Genomic DNA, 21,087 nt, shown 5'->3' with positions numbered 1-21,087 from the left:
TGTTGAACTCAGACTGGGACTGAGTAAATTGATTGACATTACTGTGGTTCGTGATATCACAAAGCATCATGTTTAAAGGCTGGTGATGCTGCACATGTGTGTGTGTGTGTGTGTGTGTGTGTGTGTGTGTGTGTGTGTGTGTGTGTGTGTGCGCGCGCGCATGCGCACATGCACACACACACACACACACACATACACCATGCCAGCTAGCCATTTCACGTGTGGGAGGAGAACAAGTCGTTTATAGCAGAGCCATCTGCTGGAGCCGTGACCAATTTTTTTTGGCATGTCTCAGTAGTCTTTGAGCCTGCAACTGATCGTGCTGCCTGAATGATGGTTGTCACTAAGAATTAAGCAATTAGGTTGTGTTTCTGTTCAATGAAGGCTTCATAAATATTAAAATAGGACAGGGGACGCTGTAGATTTTAATCCACATGTAGTAAGCCCCTGCAACCTTTGAACCCCATCTGTGAATACAACCAGCCTCCGGCAGTGATTTTCAAATACGTATTTTCTAGCAGCTTTAATTTGAGCTGGGCTTCAAGTTGGGCAGCAAGAGAGCTTTTGAACAGGAGTCATGTTAAAATAAATGGGGAAGTAAGGCATTGTTTGTCTTGCAAATGTGCAGGACAGAAACAACCCAATCAATAAACCAAGCTAGTAGAATTGAAACCAATTTATGTTCCTTGGACTAAGCGAATTAAAATCCAAGTTTTTTTTTAATTTAGTAAAAGTAATCTGTGTATTAGAGTTGCAGAGCCATCTATAACCCATATCTGCATTTATTTTCAGTTGCATTTATTTAGGCTGTGCATCCCTTGACAACAAAGTGAGAAAAGCAGAGGGGAAACAAAATGAGAGCTCCCACCATGTTATTCTGTGTTCCCTGTACAGTGGTACCTTGACTTACGAACTTAATCTATATTGGAACAGCGTTTGTAAGTTAAAAAGTTCATAAATCGAAGCACCATTTCCCATTGAAATGCATGGGAATGGGATTAATCTGTTCCAGCGTTTAAAAACAAAACAAAACAAAAAACCCAACCCAAAAATAAAAATAAAAATAAACAGAGCAAGTCCCATGCTGGGACTGCAAAAAAAAAAAAAAAAAGCACAAATCCAAAAACAAAACACAGAAACATAACCCCCCAGTCAAAAACCACCCTCCGAAACCCACCCAGAACAGTTTTTTAAAAAGGACTTACCAGTCCGAAGCCCGCATATGATCAACTGGATAGATTTGACACACATAATCGGACACACATAGCTAAGTTGTCTACGGCTGGTGAAATAACTGAAGCCAAGCTATGGTATTTGTATTAGTGGATGTGTCTTCGCCTGCCTCTTGGATTATTTTTGTATAAATTTGCACATGGGTAAAAATAAATTTTGTGAAACATGCAGCACAATTTGGATAAGAGGATGTGTGCTGGAGATGCTGCAGAAGAAGATGGGGCAGGATGTTAGTAGACAGTATGGCTAATAGTTGAGACTTGTGCATGCAGGGACACAGTGGAAGAAAGAATAGAAATTTAGTAAGGGCTCAGCAGAAGAGATATGATGGGCTTTTAATGGAAAGATATACAGCTAAGCTGTGAGGATGAGAACTGACATTCACACACTTGGAAGAACTGTGACTCTTGTAATGTGCTACAAGCCTCTGTATTTAGGAATTTTAAATCTCAGTACTTTCATTTTTTAGAGAAAACCATTACATAGTAAAATCCTTATTCATTAATACTTAACCTCAGGGCAACAGGATATGCAGTTTATATGTGGAACAAGGACCTCATAGCCTTTTTGTGGGGCCATTTCAATAAAAATGTGAGGCTTTCTGTTTCACAGTTCTTTTAAAAACCTTATCACAACATATTTCAACATTTGATCTATAATTCTTATGATGAAAGAACAGTCCAGATGTTTTGGCATCCACAGCTAAGTGAATGGGTTGCATAAATGAATAGTTCAATAAAGTGAAATTACCTCCCAGATTTGATTTCTGTTTGCAGTTCTGAGAGCTCCTTGAAAACATTGTTCAGTGACTTTAGTATGACAACAAATTACACTTTCATCAGACCAAGAAACAGTGTGCAAAACAGTTCATTGTTTAAAGAAAGTAGGGAGTATGAGCACAGGGCTTAGAAAAGTGGGAGTGATGTGGGAATAAGCTAGCACTTCTAAAATTTGAACTGCTGTATGTTTTGCACTGTTGTACTGAGGCTAAAAGATGTAAGGAGTTTCTACCTATTCTAGGGACATAGTGAATTATTAATAATGTAAGTTAATAAATAATTATCTTTCCAAGATTTGGCATCAACCCATGGCAACTCATTTCCACCTCATTTTGCTGAGAATAGGCCTGTTAATCAGACCAGCAAGATTTGGGAGCAATACAAGTTGCATTAATTCTGAATACTAGGGTATTGGTGGGCTACCTTATTTGCATCTAGTCAAAAACAGATGAAGGATCACCTACATGAAAACACGAGACTGTAAAGAAAGTCATGATGTATCAAAGAAAGGCTTATCTAGTCCAGCATTTTGTTCATACAGTGGCCAAGTACTTGCTCACACCTCTTGATGGGACAAGAATATGCTGGTACTGTATTCTGCAGCTCCTGTTCCCTAGTAGCTGGTATACACATGCATATTTCTTGATACTGTAGTTAGTATATATCCAAAATGATTAATAGCTACTGGGAGATTCACCTATGAGTATGACCAGTTCTCTTTTAAAACAGTTTAATTTGGCAACCTTTTTTTAAAAAAGTATCTTATTTTCTTTTTCCTTAATTCAGTACTGTATTAGTAGATGATCCTGTGAGCTAGCATTAGAAGTGATGGAGGAAAAAAAATCCCCCTATACCAGTGGTGGCGAACCTTTTTGGGCTCGTGTGCGCAAAATGGGGGGGGAACAGCAGGCGGTGTGCCACAGCAGTGGCGGAAATGGAAATGGCAGCGGAAGGGGGAATCCCAACACAGAGGTGCCTCGAGACCCCACTCCGGATCCGCTGCCAGTGTCAGCTGCTTCGGATCCACTAGCTGAAGTGCCAGCACTGTGGCTGCAGTCACCTTCTCAGGTTTGGCTCTGTGTGTGTGTGTGTGTGTGTGTGTGTGTGTGTGTGTGTGTGTGTGTGTGTGTGTGTGTGTGTGTGTGTGTGTGTGTGTGTGTGTGTGTGTGTGTGTGTGTGTGTGTGTGTGTGTGTGTGAGAGAGAGAGAGAGAGAGAGAGAGAGAGAGAGAGAGAGAGAGAGAGAGTACCGATCTGCTGACTTATGGTTTGTTTGCTGGCAGAAAGGGCTCCACGTGCTAGCTGTGGCATGCGTGCCATAGGTTTGTCATCACTGCCCTATACACTTTCATTGTGTACTTGTGCGAACATACTCCAGAATTTGCAATCAAAACAGTCTAGCTTTGCCACTTTTGTACCTAAAGCAGATTCTGCACTTTTATTTATTTATAGCCTACCTTTCTCAATTTAATGGGACCCAAGGAGGCTTTTAACAGCTGCTGAACAAAAACCAAAATTCAACAGGTGCAGCTTTCCCCATTACTGTTATCTGCATGCTAAGTAAGTGGCATTGTTGAATTTGTTTCCCAGGCAGTTCTTGAAGATGTGAAATGTACTAGGAAGTGTTGTCCTCTATGCAACTCCTAGGGTGGTGAGATATTTTGCAGGAGACAATTACCTGGGTACAGTTTCCTTTTAAAGGTGATGCCACTGGAGATTCTTTTCTAATATTTGGGCTGAGTTACAAATATACAATTACAATCCAGGTGCAGGGGAAGAACATAGCTTTCTTGGGCTTCATACTGCCTCTCCAGATAAAGACACTCTGTATGTTTTCAATTTACACCCTCTGTTATTCTCTCCTGTATCCCAAACCATTTCTGTTGTTCTTTTTCACTCAAACGCGGGGCTAGATTACATCATTCTTACATGGTGGGCTGGGACAAGATTTGTCACCTATAAAGGAAGACCTAGTAATTTCCTAGCTGATGAGAAAATATCCACCAAGCCTTTTGGGATATTAGCCAAGTTATTTACCTGCCAAATGATGTGCCTGGCACAGTTGGCTCCTAACTATTGAACAATTTAAGAAGGATTCCGTTAGTATACTCTTGGATACAGATGGCAAAGGATCAAAAAGTTAAAGATGGTAGATGAGCCAATCTGGTTCATTGTTTTCTCTTATGTCTTCCACATGCTGGCATCCTTCTTTAAAACAGACTACCTACAGGATGTCTTGAATAGCAGTTGATTTTGCCTGTTGAAGTGATTTAACATCCTCATATTTTATTCTGTTTTTTTCCCATTGCCAAAATGTACATCTTGATATTTTTTTCCACATGTAGACTAGCATCTTGCTGGAAGAAACCATATGTAGAAGGATAATTACACCAGTGGTTTGGCAGGGTGCCTGTGGCATGACTGGACACACACTAGTCACCCAATTGGTTGCACGAACAATTGTGAAACCAATTGTGCAATGGACACACCATCAAAGAGAAGATCCACTCTTGTGATCTGTATTTCTCCCAGCAGGATTCTAGACCTATGTGCCCCCCTCCCATTTAATTTTGTATTTGGCTTTGCTTCTTTTAGTGTCTGCTAACAAATCCACTACAGAGAAGTGAGGGACTTAAGGCAGATGATTATGTTTTGCAATTTAATTTATCTCTGTTCATGACTAGGTCCTTGGACTTAAAGGCTATGCTTTCATGGGTATGAGAGAACTGTTTTCACCTGAGTTTTAATCAAAGCATTTTCAAATTCTATGTTTCTGCTACCAGGAAAGAAATGGTAAGGAGATAGAATTTTAGTCTATTCTTTTTTCTACTTATAGTTCCTTTAGTATGCTAATTGGCTGATTTCCTGGTTGAGTGATCCTAATTTCATTGAGTAAAATAAATGTTGGGAAGAAGATCAACTCTTTCTTTGCTGGCATCTTTTTGTATTCTAAAAAAGTGAGTTCTTGACATTGCAGGTGTGATTGGTATTAGGTGTGATGCCATTATATAGCACAGGAAAATAAGAAAACATATTGTGCCACATCAGATTGTTAGCCCATCTAGTTCAGCATTGTCCACTCCGATTGGCAGCAGCTCTCCAGGGTGTCTTCCATTTCATTTGCTGGCTCATCCTGTTTGAACAAAAATGTTAAAGGTTGGACCTTCAATCTTTTGCACTGAGAACCACAGCCACTGAGCTACGGTGAAATCACTTAACACACATGATATCCGTAATTCTGATAGAATCCTTGTGTGTGTGTGTGTGTGTGTGTGTGTGTGTGTGTGTATGTATGTATGTACATTTTAAGTAGATTTATGTTCTATCTTTTGTCCACTGAATTCAAGTGATGGTTCTTCTCCCTACTTTATCCTCAACAGTAAAGCAGGATAAGGATACATATGAAATATACCATGCTTAAAGAGTGTGGCAGGCCAAAAGTCAGTTGATGTGTTCTGTGGGCAAGTTGGGTCTTAGTCTCAATCCCATACTCTATCCATTACACCATGAACCCTTTGTTAGACAGGTTAGAATAATTATCCTTACATTGCAGTTGGAAGCTGTAGCTAGAGACATAGATTTGCCTAAGATGCTCCAGTGAGTATATGGTTGAGGTTAGATTTCAAAGAGCTTAGTTCAGGCTCTTAGCCACAATACCACACAACCCCTGTTGCACATTAATGCGTAAAGATTTGTCTAATATGTGAAATATGCCTTTCTGGATTGGTAGAGGATATAGGTAAGGGTGACTGATTAGTTCAATATGAACCAAAACTGTGACATGTTAACATCATTATGTACATGATTTGTGGGACTGGGCTTTATGCCAGTCATGAGTTCATTTTTCACAACAGTGTTTTTCAGCTGAATTATTTATATCAGAACAATCTTTTCACTGATAATAACAATGGAAGTGTGCAACTGAACATGGGTGCTGAAGAAATCATTAATGGAAGCAGAGAGTGTTTCAGCTTGAGGCAAAAAGCCCCCCTTTGGCCCTATTTGTTGAAAGCTGTCGCTATAATTTATTGCTATAATTATCTGTAACTTCAAATTAATTTTTCTTGTATTCTGATATTCTGTGCTATCAAGAAAGAAAACAGTGCCTGAGCTACCATAGTCACCGTGACTTCGTCTCTCTTGTACACATCCATATAATTGCACTGTCCAGAACTGAAACATTTATCCTTTTCCAGTTCTTTTCTTAGTGGAGGGAAATCTATGTTCTTTCCTTGCTTCAATAACATGGATTTATAAAACATAACACTTCCTTGTAGGTATCAAAATAACAGTTCTGCAACAATTGATATTTTAGGGGAGCAGAGTGATGAAAGAAAGGGTTATTGTGCTGAGATAATTCTTGGATGCATTTTTTGAAGGAAGTGCTTTAAAAACATGTCTCAATTTGAAGGATTAGAAGGCATTACTACTAACTCTGTTTATATGGTTTGCCCTGTGAAACTGCCTTAAGATTTTGGTTCCAGACATTTTTATAGTCCAGTCTTTGGGATTTAATCTCAGTAATGTGTTACACTTACTATTGTCCCAGTGAATTTGTTGACAGACAGTAATTGGGTCACTGCATTGAAATACCAAGTGTAGGCTTAGAATTCTCTTTGCTGGTTGGCATGACAACCATAGTGGTCGATTAAACATGCGCAGAGAGGAGTCAGGAGCCTGTGGTTCTCAACTGCTGAAAAACACATAGTAGAAAAGAAACAAATGTCGCTTTAAAGAATATATTCATGGAGAATTCTAATGGCATCTCTCTTTTTTGTTTGCTGTTGGTGTTTTAAAGAACACAACCACAAACAATACTGCAGAAAAAACATGTGGCGGGGGAGACACACCACCAGCAGCAAAATAATTAAATCCTGGACATTATTCTTGTATTCTGATACTTAAAACAAATGAAGCAGGTAAAAAAACCTTAACTCATAAATAATGAACAGCCATGGAGAGAAAATAAAGATAGCTTGGCAGTGACAGTGTATGGAGAGAAATATAATAATTTCTAATATCCTAGGCAATAGGTATGTGCTGCCAAGTCCATTCTAACACAAGGTGACCTTTTCCAGAGTTTTCTAGGTATAGAGTACTCAAAAGTGGTTTCCCATTCCTTTTTTTGGGTCGGGGGTGCTCTGGAACTATGGAGCTTGCCCAAGGCTACACAGGCTAGCTCTTCTTCCAGGGCACACAGTAGGGAATTGAACTAACAATCTCTGGCTCTGCAACAAGATACCTAACTCACTGAGCCAGTATGTTAATAAAATGGCTCCCCATCAGTAAATGTTTTCATGAATTAGTGAGAGATCCATGATCCAAGTGTGTTGTGAATAATCTCAGTGCATTTACTAAAGACTATAATATGCAGGACTTGGAAATGACAGGAGCAGCCCAGTTTCTTGCACAAGATAGTATAATGCTCATCTGTGAAGCATCCTGGAGTGAGATGCATAGTACAGAACTGCTTTCATTGGGTCTACACAAGAATTATCTATTCATGTATATTCACATGTAAAGGGGAGTGCTTTCTCTCTGTTTCCTCTATTATTATTTCTGTCATTCTCTTACATGTGGAATATGACAAGTTTGAAGAGAGTGAGAATGCTCTGTTGTCTGTGGGAGTTCATCACATGAGTTAGTCCTGACTGCTGTGGAGAGCCCCAACAGACAGCAGAATTCTTCTTCTTTGGATCTATCACCTTTCCCTTGTAAAGGAGGTAGAGCTTGCGTGTTCCCCTGTGTTTTCTGAGTATTCATGAATAAGTGATGCCTGTGGCAAAGGATCCTATTCAGACATTCAAGATAGAGCTAATTTGAACTCATTAAGAAAGAAAGCAGGATAGTTGTATTTTATGCATTATCACCCTCTTCATCCAGAGATCAAAAGTTGGAAAAGGATAAACTCAAAAATCAGGTGTTGAACTGAATGGAGAGGCTGCACATGTAGAGGATATTGTGCATGAAACTGGGCATGGGTAGCTGATTCTCATGGCTCTTGTTTGCAGCATGGCCTGCAGTTGTGGAGAGTGCACCTCAAACTATGTGGTAGAATGGGCTGGATTTCTACAGGGTGGTGGTCTTAGACAGGCCCTGTCTATAAAACTATCTATGTCAGGTTTTATAACCACTTCTCTCAAGTATTACTAAATCCAAGTTGTGACATTTTCCCTTAGAGAGATGTCCCACTCATCTTCACACTTGCTAGGTACCTGCAGGCACCTCTCAGTTTCCTTCACCTTAAACTTATCCACCACTCCTTAGGGACATTAGGATAAGCATTAGTTTAAAGCAGTGGTTCTTAACCTTTGTTACTCAGGTGTTTTTGAACTGCAACTCCCAGAAACCCCAGCCAGCAGAGCTGATGGTGAATGCTTCTGGGAGTTGCAGTCCAAAAACATCTGAGAAACAAAGGTTAAGAACCAGTGGTTTAAAGGACACCCAACCCCAGATCCCATACAAAGTATTTGAAGTTGTCCCTTTTCCTGTGTTTTCTATATAATCTTCTATTTTCCCTTTGGTATTACATAGCTTTATGTGATGTGGGTGCAGTGTTTCTCTTTGTAGACTGCTTAATATCTTCTGTGTTACTCTTAAAATTAAATGAGACTTTGGTTCTGAACAAACAAAAAGTATTTTATTTAGATAACGGGCAAAAGGTAGGAAGGAAAATGTAGATTCTCGTGTATGTCAAATAAAGCACAGCAGAATTGTAAAATTTATTCTTCTGTATTCAAGTTTAGAATAACTGTTTTGACCGACTGACTACTCAGCACACAGATTCCTTTCAGCTCTCTATCTCAAGACACTCTCTCATTAACTTTCTCTCTTGCTACTCTCTACCATTTTTTTTCCTGCAGATCATCACTAAATCACAGTCAAAACAGACTTGACTAAAAAACAGCTCCCTAAAACAGACTTACTCGCTCTTAGCTGCCATTTCCCAACACATTCACTCAAGCCAGGCAATCACCGTTCAGCCCTACACTCAACATTCTATCATTCATCTACCAATTACTGGTATACTAACACTCAGCCTATATAAATATAATAATCAGGCATTCACAGCATTTGTTATACAAGCCTTTCACTAATTATATTTACAAATTCTGCACATTTGACTAGCCTGGCCAGAATTGCCGCACAGTTCCTTCATTTCTTTATATTTTTTAAAAAAGTAATACAATTTTGGCTGACACTGGCAGTAAATGTATAAAAGAAGAAAGAATATTTCTATATGTGCTGTTGCAGTAATTATGTTGCCTTTTAAAGTCTTTGCCTCTGAATCTCCTTGTTCTTATGAATGTCGGCAATGTATGAGTTAAATTGCCATTCTGATTCCTTAAGATAAAGAATTGTCTGGTTATTGAGACAACTTGCTCTTGCAAAATTATCTGTTTTTCTTAAATTGAAAGCTTTGCAAGAGGATACTACACAATATGACTTATATACATTGTTTTGTTGCTTGTGTTTGTTTAGGAATTGATAGTTTAGCAGGATCAAAATGCAAAGTTAATTTTACTGGAGGAGACACAGGGTGAGTTCTGCATGACCACATTAATAAGAGTGGAACTCACTACAAGTTCAGAAGTGGGTTTTTAAAAAGAACAAACATTTGTGAACAAGCAGGTGTTAAATGAGAAAATTTGCTTGCCTTTCTTAAGGACAATATATTTTCAGTATAGATAATGGTGATGTAAGTATAAAGCCCAACAATTAATACAAATTGTTAAAACTGAGCTATTTCAAATTGTACATGTGTCCATTTGCATTTACATTTCAGAGGAAACTTAGCACATGCTGATAGTTACATGCACATTTTGTGCAAGCCCCATCACATTGTGAATCATTCATTGCTATGAACTGTGAATAGCTCTGAGTATTATAATCTGAATTGAGTTCTACATTAACATGAATTTATGTAATTCAGGCCACAGAATAAACTAGGCTTCTTGCAGGGAATTCATATCCAGTATCAGGTTGCTTGTGGAGGGGTATTGCTCTGAATTTTGTGCTTGAGTTGTCATCCCATGGTCCATGAGTCACTCCCTCCAATCCAGAATGGTTGTAGCAAGCTGTAAATAATGCTCATAACTAGGAATGGATAAGGATTGTGTTTTGATTTGGTTTTATGTCAAAATTAGAAAAAAAATTATTGTGATAGATTAACCCGTGGCTATTTATATTAAAATGCATTTTCCAGTTTATTAAGAAAAATTGTAATAATTTTGCAATAGATGTAGTTTCATAGCAAACTTCAAAGGTAGGGAAGAAACAAAGACAGAAATGCAAGTATGGCCAGAAATATGTAGAGGAAGAGTAAAAACTACAAGAAATTCTGTGGCATCTAACAGGTTTTATTTAGCATAAACTTTTATGGACTGCATCCCACTTCTTCAGATGCATGGAGTATAATCTCAGGAGATGGATATTTATGCAGAGGTAGGGAGGATAAAAAGATGAAGTATAATGGAAATGCAAGAGAGCAGCAATGTTGATGGTCATTCGGTGGCCATTAAGGAGTCATTTGTAGGTCAGTGGTGGATGAGAGGTACATTCAGGCATGGATAATCAGATTAACTCAGCCATGGTGGGAATAAATCTTGTCTTTAATACACTGAAATGAGAGATATGGCATATACTTCAATGGGTATATGTGCATTCTGGTATGGAGGTAGAATAGAATTAAATAAGAGACTGCAGTAAGGTCCTAATATCTACAGATCTGCATGGATGAGCTGATTAACATATATAATAAGACAAGAAGTGTGTATAATAAGACAAGAAGCCGATATATTGATTTAAACCAAGAGAAACTGAGTTGAACCTCTTGATGTATTCATCTATCTCCCTTTGCAATATGTCTCTGAATTTCTTTTGTTCAAAGAGGTAAGAGGCAGAAGGTCAGGGAGACTAAAGGGTTCTTCCCCAGAATTCTGTAGTTTTGCTGGTTCTAGTATCTGTTTTCTGTCTGTTTTTTCTTTTGCATAGAGTCTAGCCTGCTTGTTCAATGTGGCGTATATAACATTAGAAAATGAATAGATATATGAGACATTAGTATTGTGAATGTCATCATGTCCTTCCATAGTGTTTTCTCCATAGACGTAGGGACAAGGCTGGCGTCAAGGCCTGTAGAATGGTCTGATTCCTGTCTCCATCTCTGTTCCAATGTCTGTAACTGCTGGTGAATATTTTTTTCTGGTTGGGTGACTGTCTTAGACACTGAGGCAAGGGAAGTGTCAGTACTTAGAATGGGATACAGATTGATGATGACTCATTTTAGTGGTTTTAGCTGGGAACATTCCAACTGGTAATGTTCTACAGTCGTGCCCCGCTTAATGATTGTCCTGCATTATGATGAATCCGCTTTACGATGATGTTTTTGCGATTGCGATTGCTTAAAATGGCTCCCCGCTGTGCTTAGGGATGGATTCCTCGCTATACAGGCATCGCAAATGGCCGCCATATGGAGGATCTTCGCTGGATGGTGAGTTTTCAGCCCACTGGAACGTATTGAACGGTTTTCAATGCGTTTCAATGGGCTTTTTAATTTCGCTTTACGATGTTTTTGCTTAACAGCGATTTTCCTGGAATGGATTATCGTCGTTAAGCGAGGCACCAATGAATTGTTCTCTATTCGGGGTTTGTCCTGTAGTAGAAAATATTTGTCCTTGGTACCAGTTTACTCTTGTTGATCTGTTTGTTCATTTCATCAGGCTGATATTGCAGTCACAGAAATGGCTTAAATAGAGAGTCTGTGTATGAGTGGGCTAAGCAGACCCACATGTATTGCAGAGCTTGGTTTTCTGGTGTGTTCTGAATGGTACCTGGAGGTATGTAAGCTGTTTGGGTGTGCTGTTTGGATTTTTTTTTAACTTCATCTCTATTCATCTCTATTCTGGGAGTTCTACCTGACAGACCTACATCTATGGGCACTTAAATGTGGCTCACCTAGAGAAAGGCCTATCTAGAAGGCTTTGTATCCTAGCTGCCTGTTCAAAAAGAAAACTGCCATGAGAGACTCCCAGCAAGAGAGTCGAAGTCTAGAAAATCCAAGTGGCAGATTTCTAATGTAAGTACGAGTAGCTGTCTGTTGGCTTCTGAAATAAGGTAGTGCTTATTTGTCAATTGTGTGGTGGTTGCATGACCATGTCTGTAAAGTGGATTTCTTGTATGGACTGATTTAGGCTGAGATTGTATGGTGGAACTTACTGCATTTTTAGTGGAACTCATTAGCACATCTTTTCAATGAGTCCACATAATGTGTTCACGGCCTTTAAGATCTGATGGTTGTTGTAGGCTTTTTGGGCTGTTTGGCCGTGTTCTGAAGGTTGTTCTTCCTCATGTTTTGCCAGTTTCTAAACACAGAGTTCTAACTCCTATCCTCTGAAGATGCCAGCCACAGAGACTGGCGAAGCGTTAGGAAGAAAAACCTTAGGAAGAAAACAGCCCGAAAAACCTACAACAACCATCAGTCTGCATATTAATAATGTTATTACAGTGAAACCTCTACTTACTAACTTAATCCGTCCCAGAAAATGTTCGTTAGTTGAAACATTTGTAAGTAGAAGCAAAATTTCCCATAGGAATGCATTGAAAACCATTTAATCCGTACCGGCTATTTTTCATTCTTATCTAGAGGCACCATTCACAAGTAGAAGCATTCGTTCCCATAGGAACTAATGCAAAGCCATACTCTACCACTAGGGGAAGAATTTTTCTTCTTTTGACCTAAGATGAACTTAGGTCAGAAAAAGGACAGGAAAGGAGGGAGGGGGGGAGGGAACACCTTCTAAACAGAACACCTTAAAAAACAAGCACCTTTTAAAGAATACCAAGCACCTTTTAGGTTAAAAAAGGCAGGAGAATACCTTTTAAACAGAACACCTTTAAAAAAGCCACAGAATACAGCAAGCATTATTCCAGCACAGAACTCCTCATCACAAAAAGAGAGTCTAAACTGCATTTTACAGTCTGCCTGCATCAACAGCCAGCACAGCCTCTCACAGAATATTTTCTGATTTTAGGGGAAAAAAAGACTGTGAAGTCTAAGCAAGATGGGGGGGGGGAGGGTAAGAGACTCGAGTCTAAACTCCATTTTAAAGCCTGCCTGCCTGCATCAACAACCAGCAACCATTATTACAGCAAACAGATCCCCAAAGTAAAACAGACTTTGGAGTCACATTTTAAATCCACACATTTTAAAACAACAGAGAGGTCAGAGTACACAAACCCTAGAAGCCATAGAATGCAAAAATAAATAAATAAATTTTACATTTTAAAATTACAGTCTAATTTTCACATTTAATTTTAATTTAATATTACATTCTACTTTTTACATTTTAAATCCACACTGCAAGACCCAACAGGGCACAGAAATATAACCCCTCACCTAGCCCTACCCCGCCACCAAGCAGCCAAAAAAAAAAAAAACCTGTACAGTACAGTAAATACAGTGTACTCACCCAGAACAGGCAGTCTCTCTGTTTAAAAAAAGAAAGTCAAACATCCAAAATCAAAAATTAAAAAAAGACAAAAAATACAGTCCATACAGTACAATGCCAGGTAGTACCAGACAGTCTGAAGACTCTCTCCCTATCCACTCTCTAACTGCTTGGACAAGCAATGTTGCAGACAAACAGCCTCTTCGCTGGCCAACGGTTAACAGAAGGTTCAAATTTTGCACTTTCCCCGCCTCCTCTGCATTTTTTGTTTGTATCTTGAAGCTCCGTTCGCAAGTAGAAGCAACATTGTGTGACTAGAGCTGTTCGTAAGTTGGATCGTTCGTACGTAGGGACGTTCGTAAGTAGAGGTTCTACTGTACTAAATCTTAAGTAAATGGGCTTGTGGGGACAGGAATTAATGCAATTTTTCTCTAAGTCAGTCATGAAGATGCTGGCATATTATAGGAATGTGTGCCCACTGTCATGCTTTTGGTCTTAGATATATGTTCACGCCAAAGCTGAAGTAACTGTGGGTGGAAACAATGTTGCATGTTTGAAGACTAGATGTGCTGTAGCCTTATTTGGGATGATTTTCTTGATGGCTTATAGCCCATCTCTGGATGTTTTCTTCTTTTTTGTATGCAGAACCTCTTTCTGGTCAATATTGTATTTTCTGGTAAACTGCCTGTGGATAGTAGCATCTTCAGGAACTCTGGTATCCCTTGTGTCACTAGAAGGATAGGTGGCATATGGTCATAATATTAAGTCCACATACCCAGAAACACACCCAAGAATGTTCTTATCATACATAATACATAATATATTTCCTTCCTCACTATGACACCAGACAATTACACAAGTTACGTAAATATAGTGTGACTAGATGCCTTGTAGCTCAGGAGGTATCTGTTTGGCGGGTTCAATCACTATTCAGAGAACAGTTTTCTCTGAATCAACCAGAGCCATCAAAAATGGTTGGAGGCTTAAGCAGATGTGACCAACTGTAGTGCATACACCATTCACTTAAATCTTTTGTCTTGGGCATTATTTGTATGGTCCATATTTAAAATGTAAAATTGTGGACACATTGTGAACTTGTGCTGTCACAGCTCTTCCATAGATGTTAGTGTCCCCAATTCTGTTTAGCTTAGTGAAGCTACAATTGTGAGGTGATTTTACTGCCCTTCATATATTTGAAGCTGGCTGTTGGGCAGATGATGGAGCAAGCCTGGTATCTCTGCTCTACAAGATAACACCCAAAGCAGTGGATTCAAAATTTTTAAAAAGCAGATTCCATCTAAACATTAGGAGGAACTTTTAGATAATACAAATTGATTGATAGTAGACAGCCTTGGAACATGGTGGAATCAATTGCATTTGAAATTTTCAAGCAGAAGGTGGAGACTAATGTCAATGTTGCTTTATCTGTTGATTTGTTCCATCTGTGGGGGTTGGACACTATGACTCTTGGGACCCTTCCATCTTTACAGATCTATGATTTTATGCATTTTGACTTAACCCCCATGTTTCAAATAATTATTATGATGCTTTCTTTGTTGTTATGATGTGATGTTTTATGTATGAATACGACACAATATGGTTTATGCAGAGGAAAGCATAGTATTCTCCTACCCTTTTTTGGTTCTGTATTTCTTAGGCATTCACATACATGAGAGTAAACAATAAGAAAAGGAGAGGGAACAGTTACTTTGTGGAGGGAAAACGGACTGCTTGGGAGGAAGGCCATAAAACATACACCTGAACCTGGCAGCTTTGTAAATATGCTCTTTATTTGAGTTACACTGTAATATAATTCTTGTACTTTTTGACACTTGGACAACAATAAAATATGTACCCTTGTGATAGTTATAATAAAATGTAAGAATATCTGGAAAAAATCAAGAAGTGTTTAGTGATGTCATACATTACTAAACACTTCAATCACTTGATCACTTTGGATATCCAATTAATTTTCTGGATTCAGTATCACTTGCCACTTAATAAGTTAAAAAGACTTTGGAAACAGATGGACATGGACAACAAGGAAAAAGGTCAATAATAAGTGGTGGCCAAGCCAACTCATACCTCTCTAGGCTTTTGATTAATATTGTTTTCTGAATTTGATGCATGACACTATGGAAGACATTTAACACCACTTTAATTTCCGTAACCTCTCACAGTTCTGTATGGATTATTTGATTTTTCCCTTCATGTATTATTGTTTCTTGATGGGCAACAGTGTTTGTAAATAGCTGTGTGTTAAGTGTTATCTCCTTCTGTTCCTTCCACTTGTTTTGGACTCTGCATCCACTGGAGTATTTGGATACTCCAACATGCACACCTGTTAATGTCTAGTAAAATGTGAGTCTTAGTTAGTGTCACAGGAACAGTCCTATTCACATCACCAAAGTGTGCATTAAGGCAAGGTTAAGATGGTAACATAAAAAAGTGAAGTGGATGTTTCTATTGTGATCTTTAGTTTAGCTGTCTGAACAGAAAACTGCTCTTTGACCTATAAGTGAGCCAGAAAGCCACTGCATGAACAAAACTTTCATGTATTCTTGAAGGCTTTCACAGCCGGGATCCAATGGTTGTTGTAGGTTTTTCGGGCTGTTTGACCAAACAAGGCCAAACAGCCCATAATACCTACAAAAACCAAAACTTTCATGTGTTTATTGGATTTGGTGCATATGGAAGAAGCTTCTGAATCACAAATTAGTGTCTAAAACTTTCCCATGCACTTGCAGTCATAATCTGGGAAACAGGATGTTATAACTTTTGCATCTGAAAAATCAGTAGAGCTCACAGTTATGGAGACAAGCTGAATATATGCTTGCACTGTGACAGCACAAAATACATTAAATGAAGTGAATAATGACCTGGATTCTAATATACAGGAGCTTGTGGAAGAAACATTTCCTATTTCCTCCTCCTAGTTGCAGTCACCTGCATGCCCAAAAAGGATCTCTGGAAGTTGGGAGTCATCCTGACTGGAGAGAGGGAATTTACGAAAGTCAGGAATAGATATTCCCTGTTTGGAGTTCTTTGCCCTTTTTCCTAGAGATCCTCACCCTCCTTGCTGAGAAGTGTCCCTGTCCTTTCAGAGGTGCTTTTCAGGATATGGGTTGAGGCAACTGAAGGAGTTGGAGAAGAGAAATATTCCTAGAAAATGGTGCTTCCATAAATTTTCTTCCATTATCTTATAAACCAATTCCCTGTCTTTAACAGCATTTTACTCTAATTTCAATCGAAGAAGCTGTAGTAAATATATCCTGGTTCAGGGATGAGGGAACCTGTGGTGGCCTTCTGAATGTCACTGGACTGCAACTACCATCATTTCCCATCATGGGCTATGCTGATTAGAGCTGATGGGCGATACAGTCTAACAGGGTCTGTAGAGCTGTTCCTGTTCTAATCCTATTCTTTCTGTTGAATGGCTTTGCCTTCAGCTAGTTGATAAACCTTGTATAAATTACAAGATGTGAATCAGCTGCAACCTGCAGCCTTCTAACTCATAATTTTAGCTGTTTTTGTCACAGCTAAGACTTCCCCACAATTACACTTAAATCATGCTATATATAGCCTTGGTATTTAGAATGATTTCTTGTATTACTAGTTCATAATACATGCCATTTTAAAAAAGTATTCCTGAACCTGTGGAGGGTCAAAGCAAAGACAATGGGGTTATTTTAACATAATGCTGTTTATATGAAATGCCAGATCAGCTCTGAGTTTACTCCTTCCTATGTTGGCAGAGAGAATTAACCTGATTAGGTTCCATCATCCACTATCAGGGAACAAAGCTCTACCTCTTTTCCTTTGTTCTTGCGAGTACAATTGGGTAGACATTGGATGTAGTAGTATATCCACATAAGGAGACTGGTTATTAACACCTTTCAATTGCATTGTGGCTGAAAATCGCTGCTTGCAGTTTTGGGGGATTCTTTGTTAACAATTTCATATGTAGATTGCATTTTCCACTGGCCACTGATGGATTTTGCACTAAATTATTAAGAGTATTCCACAGATTCAAGAAACTGCTCCATATTTATATCATACATTTCCCATGTTTATTTAATTTGATTGCATTTGTCATATACTTAATTTTTTTTCTGCCTACTTGGTGTTTACACCTTTCAGATATGGGAAGTAGGACAGGGAGAGAGGAAGAAATCTGCTTGGTTAACATGCACCTCACTTGTCATCGTTTAGGTAAGCTGTACATTTGTTATTTTAGTTCTTCATCAAAAATTTCTCCAGTCCTGAAAGGACTTGATGACACCTCTCTCTTGCACAGCACCAAAGAATATGGACTGAGCCTAGGATGTTGTAGAATTGATGAGCAGACTATCAGGAACCAGTAAAAATTTCTAGTGTGGAATTGTTGGGTACCGAACATGGGTGCTGGCCTGTTTTAGTGGCTAGTATGGTTGGCTGGGACTTGGAGATCCAGTTCTAGTCCCCGCTAAGCTATGAAATTAATGGAGGAGCCATGAGCCAGTCACTGTCAGTCTGACCTGTCTCACAAAGTTCTTTTGAGGGTAAACTGTGGAGAAAGAGACCTTTATACTGCCACATTGGCTACAAATGGGTTAAACAATGAATCAATCCATTAATACATCAAGCAACGGCTACTAGCCATGTAAAAGAGAAAAGATCAAGGTTTTTTGTGGCCGTGCTTGAAGATGTACCTGGCTTTCCCTGGCCTCTAGGCAGACCTGTTTGTGTTCTGTCGCTATTGTAGGAACACTGTCTTGAGGATGGCATTGAGCCTGACATTGTCATGCTTGCTAGTCTAATTGACTCCCCTCTGGTGGGAACATTTCAGGACCCAGTCTTGGTAGTATCGCCACAAAACCTCTCATCCCAAACGCTCCTTGGATTGGTCTCTGTCCCATCAATAGAGAATTGGTTTTGAACTAACAGCATTTGCTGGTAAAATACCAAGTTTCAGTTCTTATCTAGAGAATGACTCTAGCTTTGTTTGCTAGTCTTCCCTCCTGGAATTATGCTGGGAAATGGTTTACATCACTCACTCACTGCAGCCACTATGAACAACAAATATAGAGACAATTCCTCTCTGACAGTCTTCAGGTTTGCTCTTGATACCCATTACTACTCTTTAGGAAATGCCCAAATTTTCTTCCGTTTTCCCCTGCATGTCATGCAAGTTTCATATGTCCAACAATCCTTTCCCTTTTTATACTGAGATTCATTTGTAGGGTAAAGTAATGTATGTTCTAAAGTTGGGTGTTTGCATTGTCAACTTCTTATCTCAGTTAGAAAGATCTGCCATTTTGTTTGGGTCTTCCTGAAGCATATGAAGTCTTAGCTGTTTTTCATCCATTGGACTTTTGTCATAATTTTTTGCACTCAATACTCAGCCTTTCTTCTCTCAAATGAACCCTCAGTCAGCTGTTTTTGAATGTAACCTCCAAACAGCAATAAAAGGAAATTTTCAAGGAAAGGATAGCAGACATTTAAAATCAATAAAAAGGAATGTTATATTTTTATTTATTTATTTATTTAAAAAAGAATGGGTCATCTGATTCTGGAAGACGGAACTCTTCACTTGACATCCCTTTGGAATGCATTGTCATATAGTGTTTTATTTATATTGTGCTTTTAAATGGAGCATTCATGAATGAGATGTAAATAATTAATTCAGTAGATATGATAAAATATAGAAACTGTCCTCTGTTTAAATTCTGAGTGTATAATGTGAGTAATGGAAGTACTATGTGTAACCACATTTAAGTGCATGCTAAATTGCTGTCATGTGATGCAGTATGAAAGTAGGACAGTGACATAAGGAGGAATCCGCTTTGTTGAAGATCTTCCTCTTTCTTTTCTGACAAGTGGCAAATGGAGAAAAATGCAGATGGGTATGTATGTGTGTATGCCTATTTGTGTGAAGAGAGAGAAGGAGAGAAAGCAACATATAAAATTCACGTAGAATATTCATTACTCTATTAGGTACCTTATGTCTCCTTTCTGCATTCACCTCAAGCTCTCCGACTTGAGGCTTGGGCGCAGTTTTGCCCCCAAAGTTGTCATCTGCAGCCCCAAAGCTCACATGTTCACACCCAAGAATCACTATTAGAGCAGCTATACACATGGCAGGAGCTGACTGGGCATCCTTATCTAAAAAGATTTAAGAAGGATCAGTCTTACTGATAATGATGATTGCTTTAATTCGGTGTATGTCTGTGAAATACTAATAGCAGTGTCTGAAAAGGACGTAATGATAGAGCTTGACAGCTGGAAGAGCTTGTCCGGCCAAATGGCACGGGATCTGCTGCCACCAGTGGTAATGCCACCACTGCTCTATTATTATTATTATTATTATTATTATTATTATTATTATTATTATTATTATTATTATTATTATTATTATTATTATTATTATTATTATTATTATTATTATTATTATTATTATTATTATTATTATTATTATTATTATCATCATCATCATCATCATCATCATCATCATCATCGTCATCGTCATCGTCATCATCATCGTCATCATCATCATCATCATCATCATTATCATTATCATTATTAGTTTTGGTCTTGCACAGAAAGGAGTGGGGAAATAAAGGGAAGAGGATCAGGCAGATACTTTCTAATTATTCTTCCTCTAGTGCCTTCTTGCTTTTCCACTGGTTTCCACTGGTTTCCCCCTTTTTTCTCTGTGACTGGATGGCAGTACGTAATGGCTAAAGACATTAATAGCCAAGGGGAGTGACTAGAATGTACATAATCTCTCATGGAGGAGCACAGAAGATATTTGTGACTTGAGAAATGTTATGGAGAGGGCTGAGGGTTATCACTATGTCGGTGTTTGCAAGCCAGTAGGCACTTGCTAGCTAAATTGGAGATCTTGCAGAATCTAGGAAATTATACCTCCGAAGATATTTGTGGAAGGGCAGCAGTTTCCCATGTAACTTGTTTTGAAGAATGAACTTCGATGATGACAACACTAAGGTTCAGATTAAGCTATCCTCATAATTGGAGTAGAAATGGACTGCTTGCATATGGCACTTCCAAAGGAACAAATAAGAAGCTCAAGAAACAAAGCAAAACAGCAGGTCCTCATGTTTAGGACTTTTCATTAAGATGACTTAAAAGATGTGACTTTGCTATTCTTTTCCTTTGCAATCTGAATAATTAGATTCTTTAACTATTCTTAAAGGCTCCAAACTTGGACTATTACTGGTTGAATTGTCAATGAACATGTCAGTGAATTTATGTAACTAATCAGGTTGCTCTCAGGAAGAACAGTGCAGTAAAACACTTATGAAAGTCTTTAATTCATGTGTTGGCTGTTCTAAATAAGTGTCTTGATTCCTCTCATCTTGTGTCATCCTCTTGGTCATCTCAGATAGGAAGTGTTTCATTCAGTAAGTTGCCCTGAAGGCAGTCACATGACTCATTGGGCGGTAAAAGCTAATGAAGATCTGTGCATTGGTCTCCCCGTTTCCCTCCCACCATGGTTCATGTTTCGATTTAATTTATCTCTAGAGCTGGAGGGTACAGAAGTCCCAGCATTGCTCCCAAATCCAGCCAACTATTCATTAGTATGTTCAATATAATTAGTCACTTCATTGCTTGGATGGACGCTCTTCTG

At 38.7% G+C, this 21,087-nt stretch overlaps 1 protein-coding gene across 4 annotated transcripts in view; it reads left to right on the top strand.

Moving 5' to 3' along the window:
• The window catches only part of GPM6A (glycoprotein M6A), a 241,131-nt gene that overhangs the window by 107,710 nt on the left and 112,334 nt on the right, over nt 1-21,087 (top strand). For 2 of the 4 annotated variants that reach the window (XM_073001440.2, XM_020803275.3), the window contains exon 2: nt 17,598-17,669. The exons of the other annotated variants lie outside the window; for them this stretch is intronic. In XM_073001440.2, the coding sequence (XP_072857541.1) occupies nt 17,598-17,669 (72 nt within the window). The remainder of the gene's footprint in view (nt 1-17,597; nt 17,670-21,087) is intronic. 4 annotated transcript variants of the gene reach the window in all.

The sequence above is a fragment of the Pogona vitticeps genome, chromosome 5 (genome assembly GCF_051106095.1).
Source record: "Pogona vitticeps strain Pit_001003342236 chromosome 5, PviZW2.1, whole genome shotgun sequence".
In the NCBI taxonomy this organism is placed as follows: domain Eukaryota; kingdom Metazoa; phylum Chordata; class Lepidosauria; order Squamata; family Agamidae; genus Pogona; species Pogona vitticeps.
This window is presented reverse-complemented; position numbering and strand designations above follow the sequence as displayed.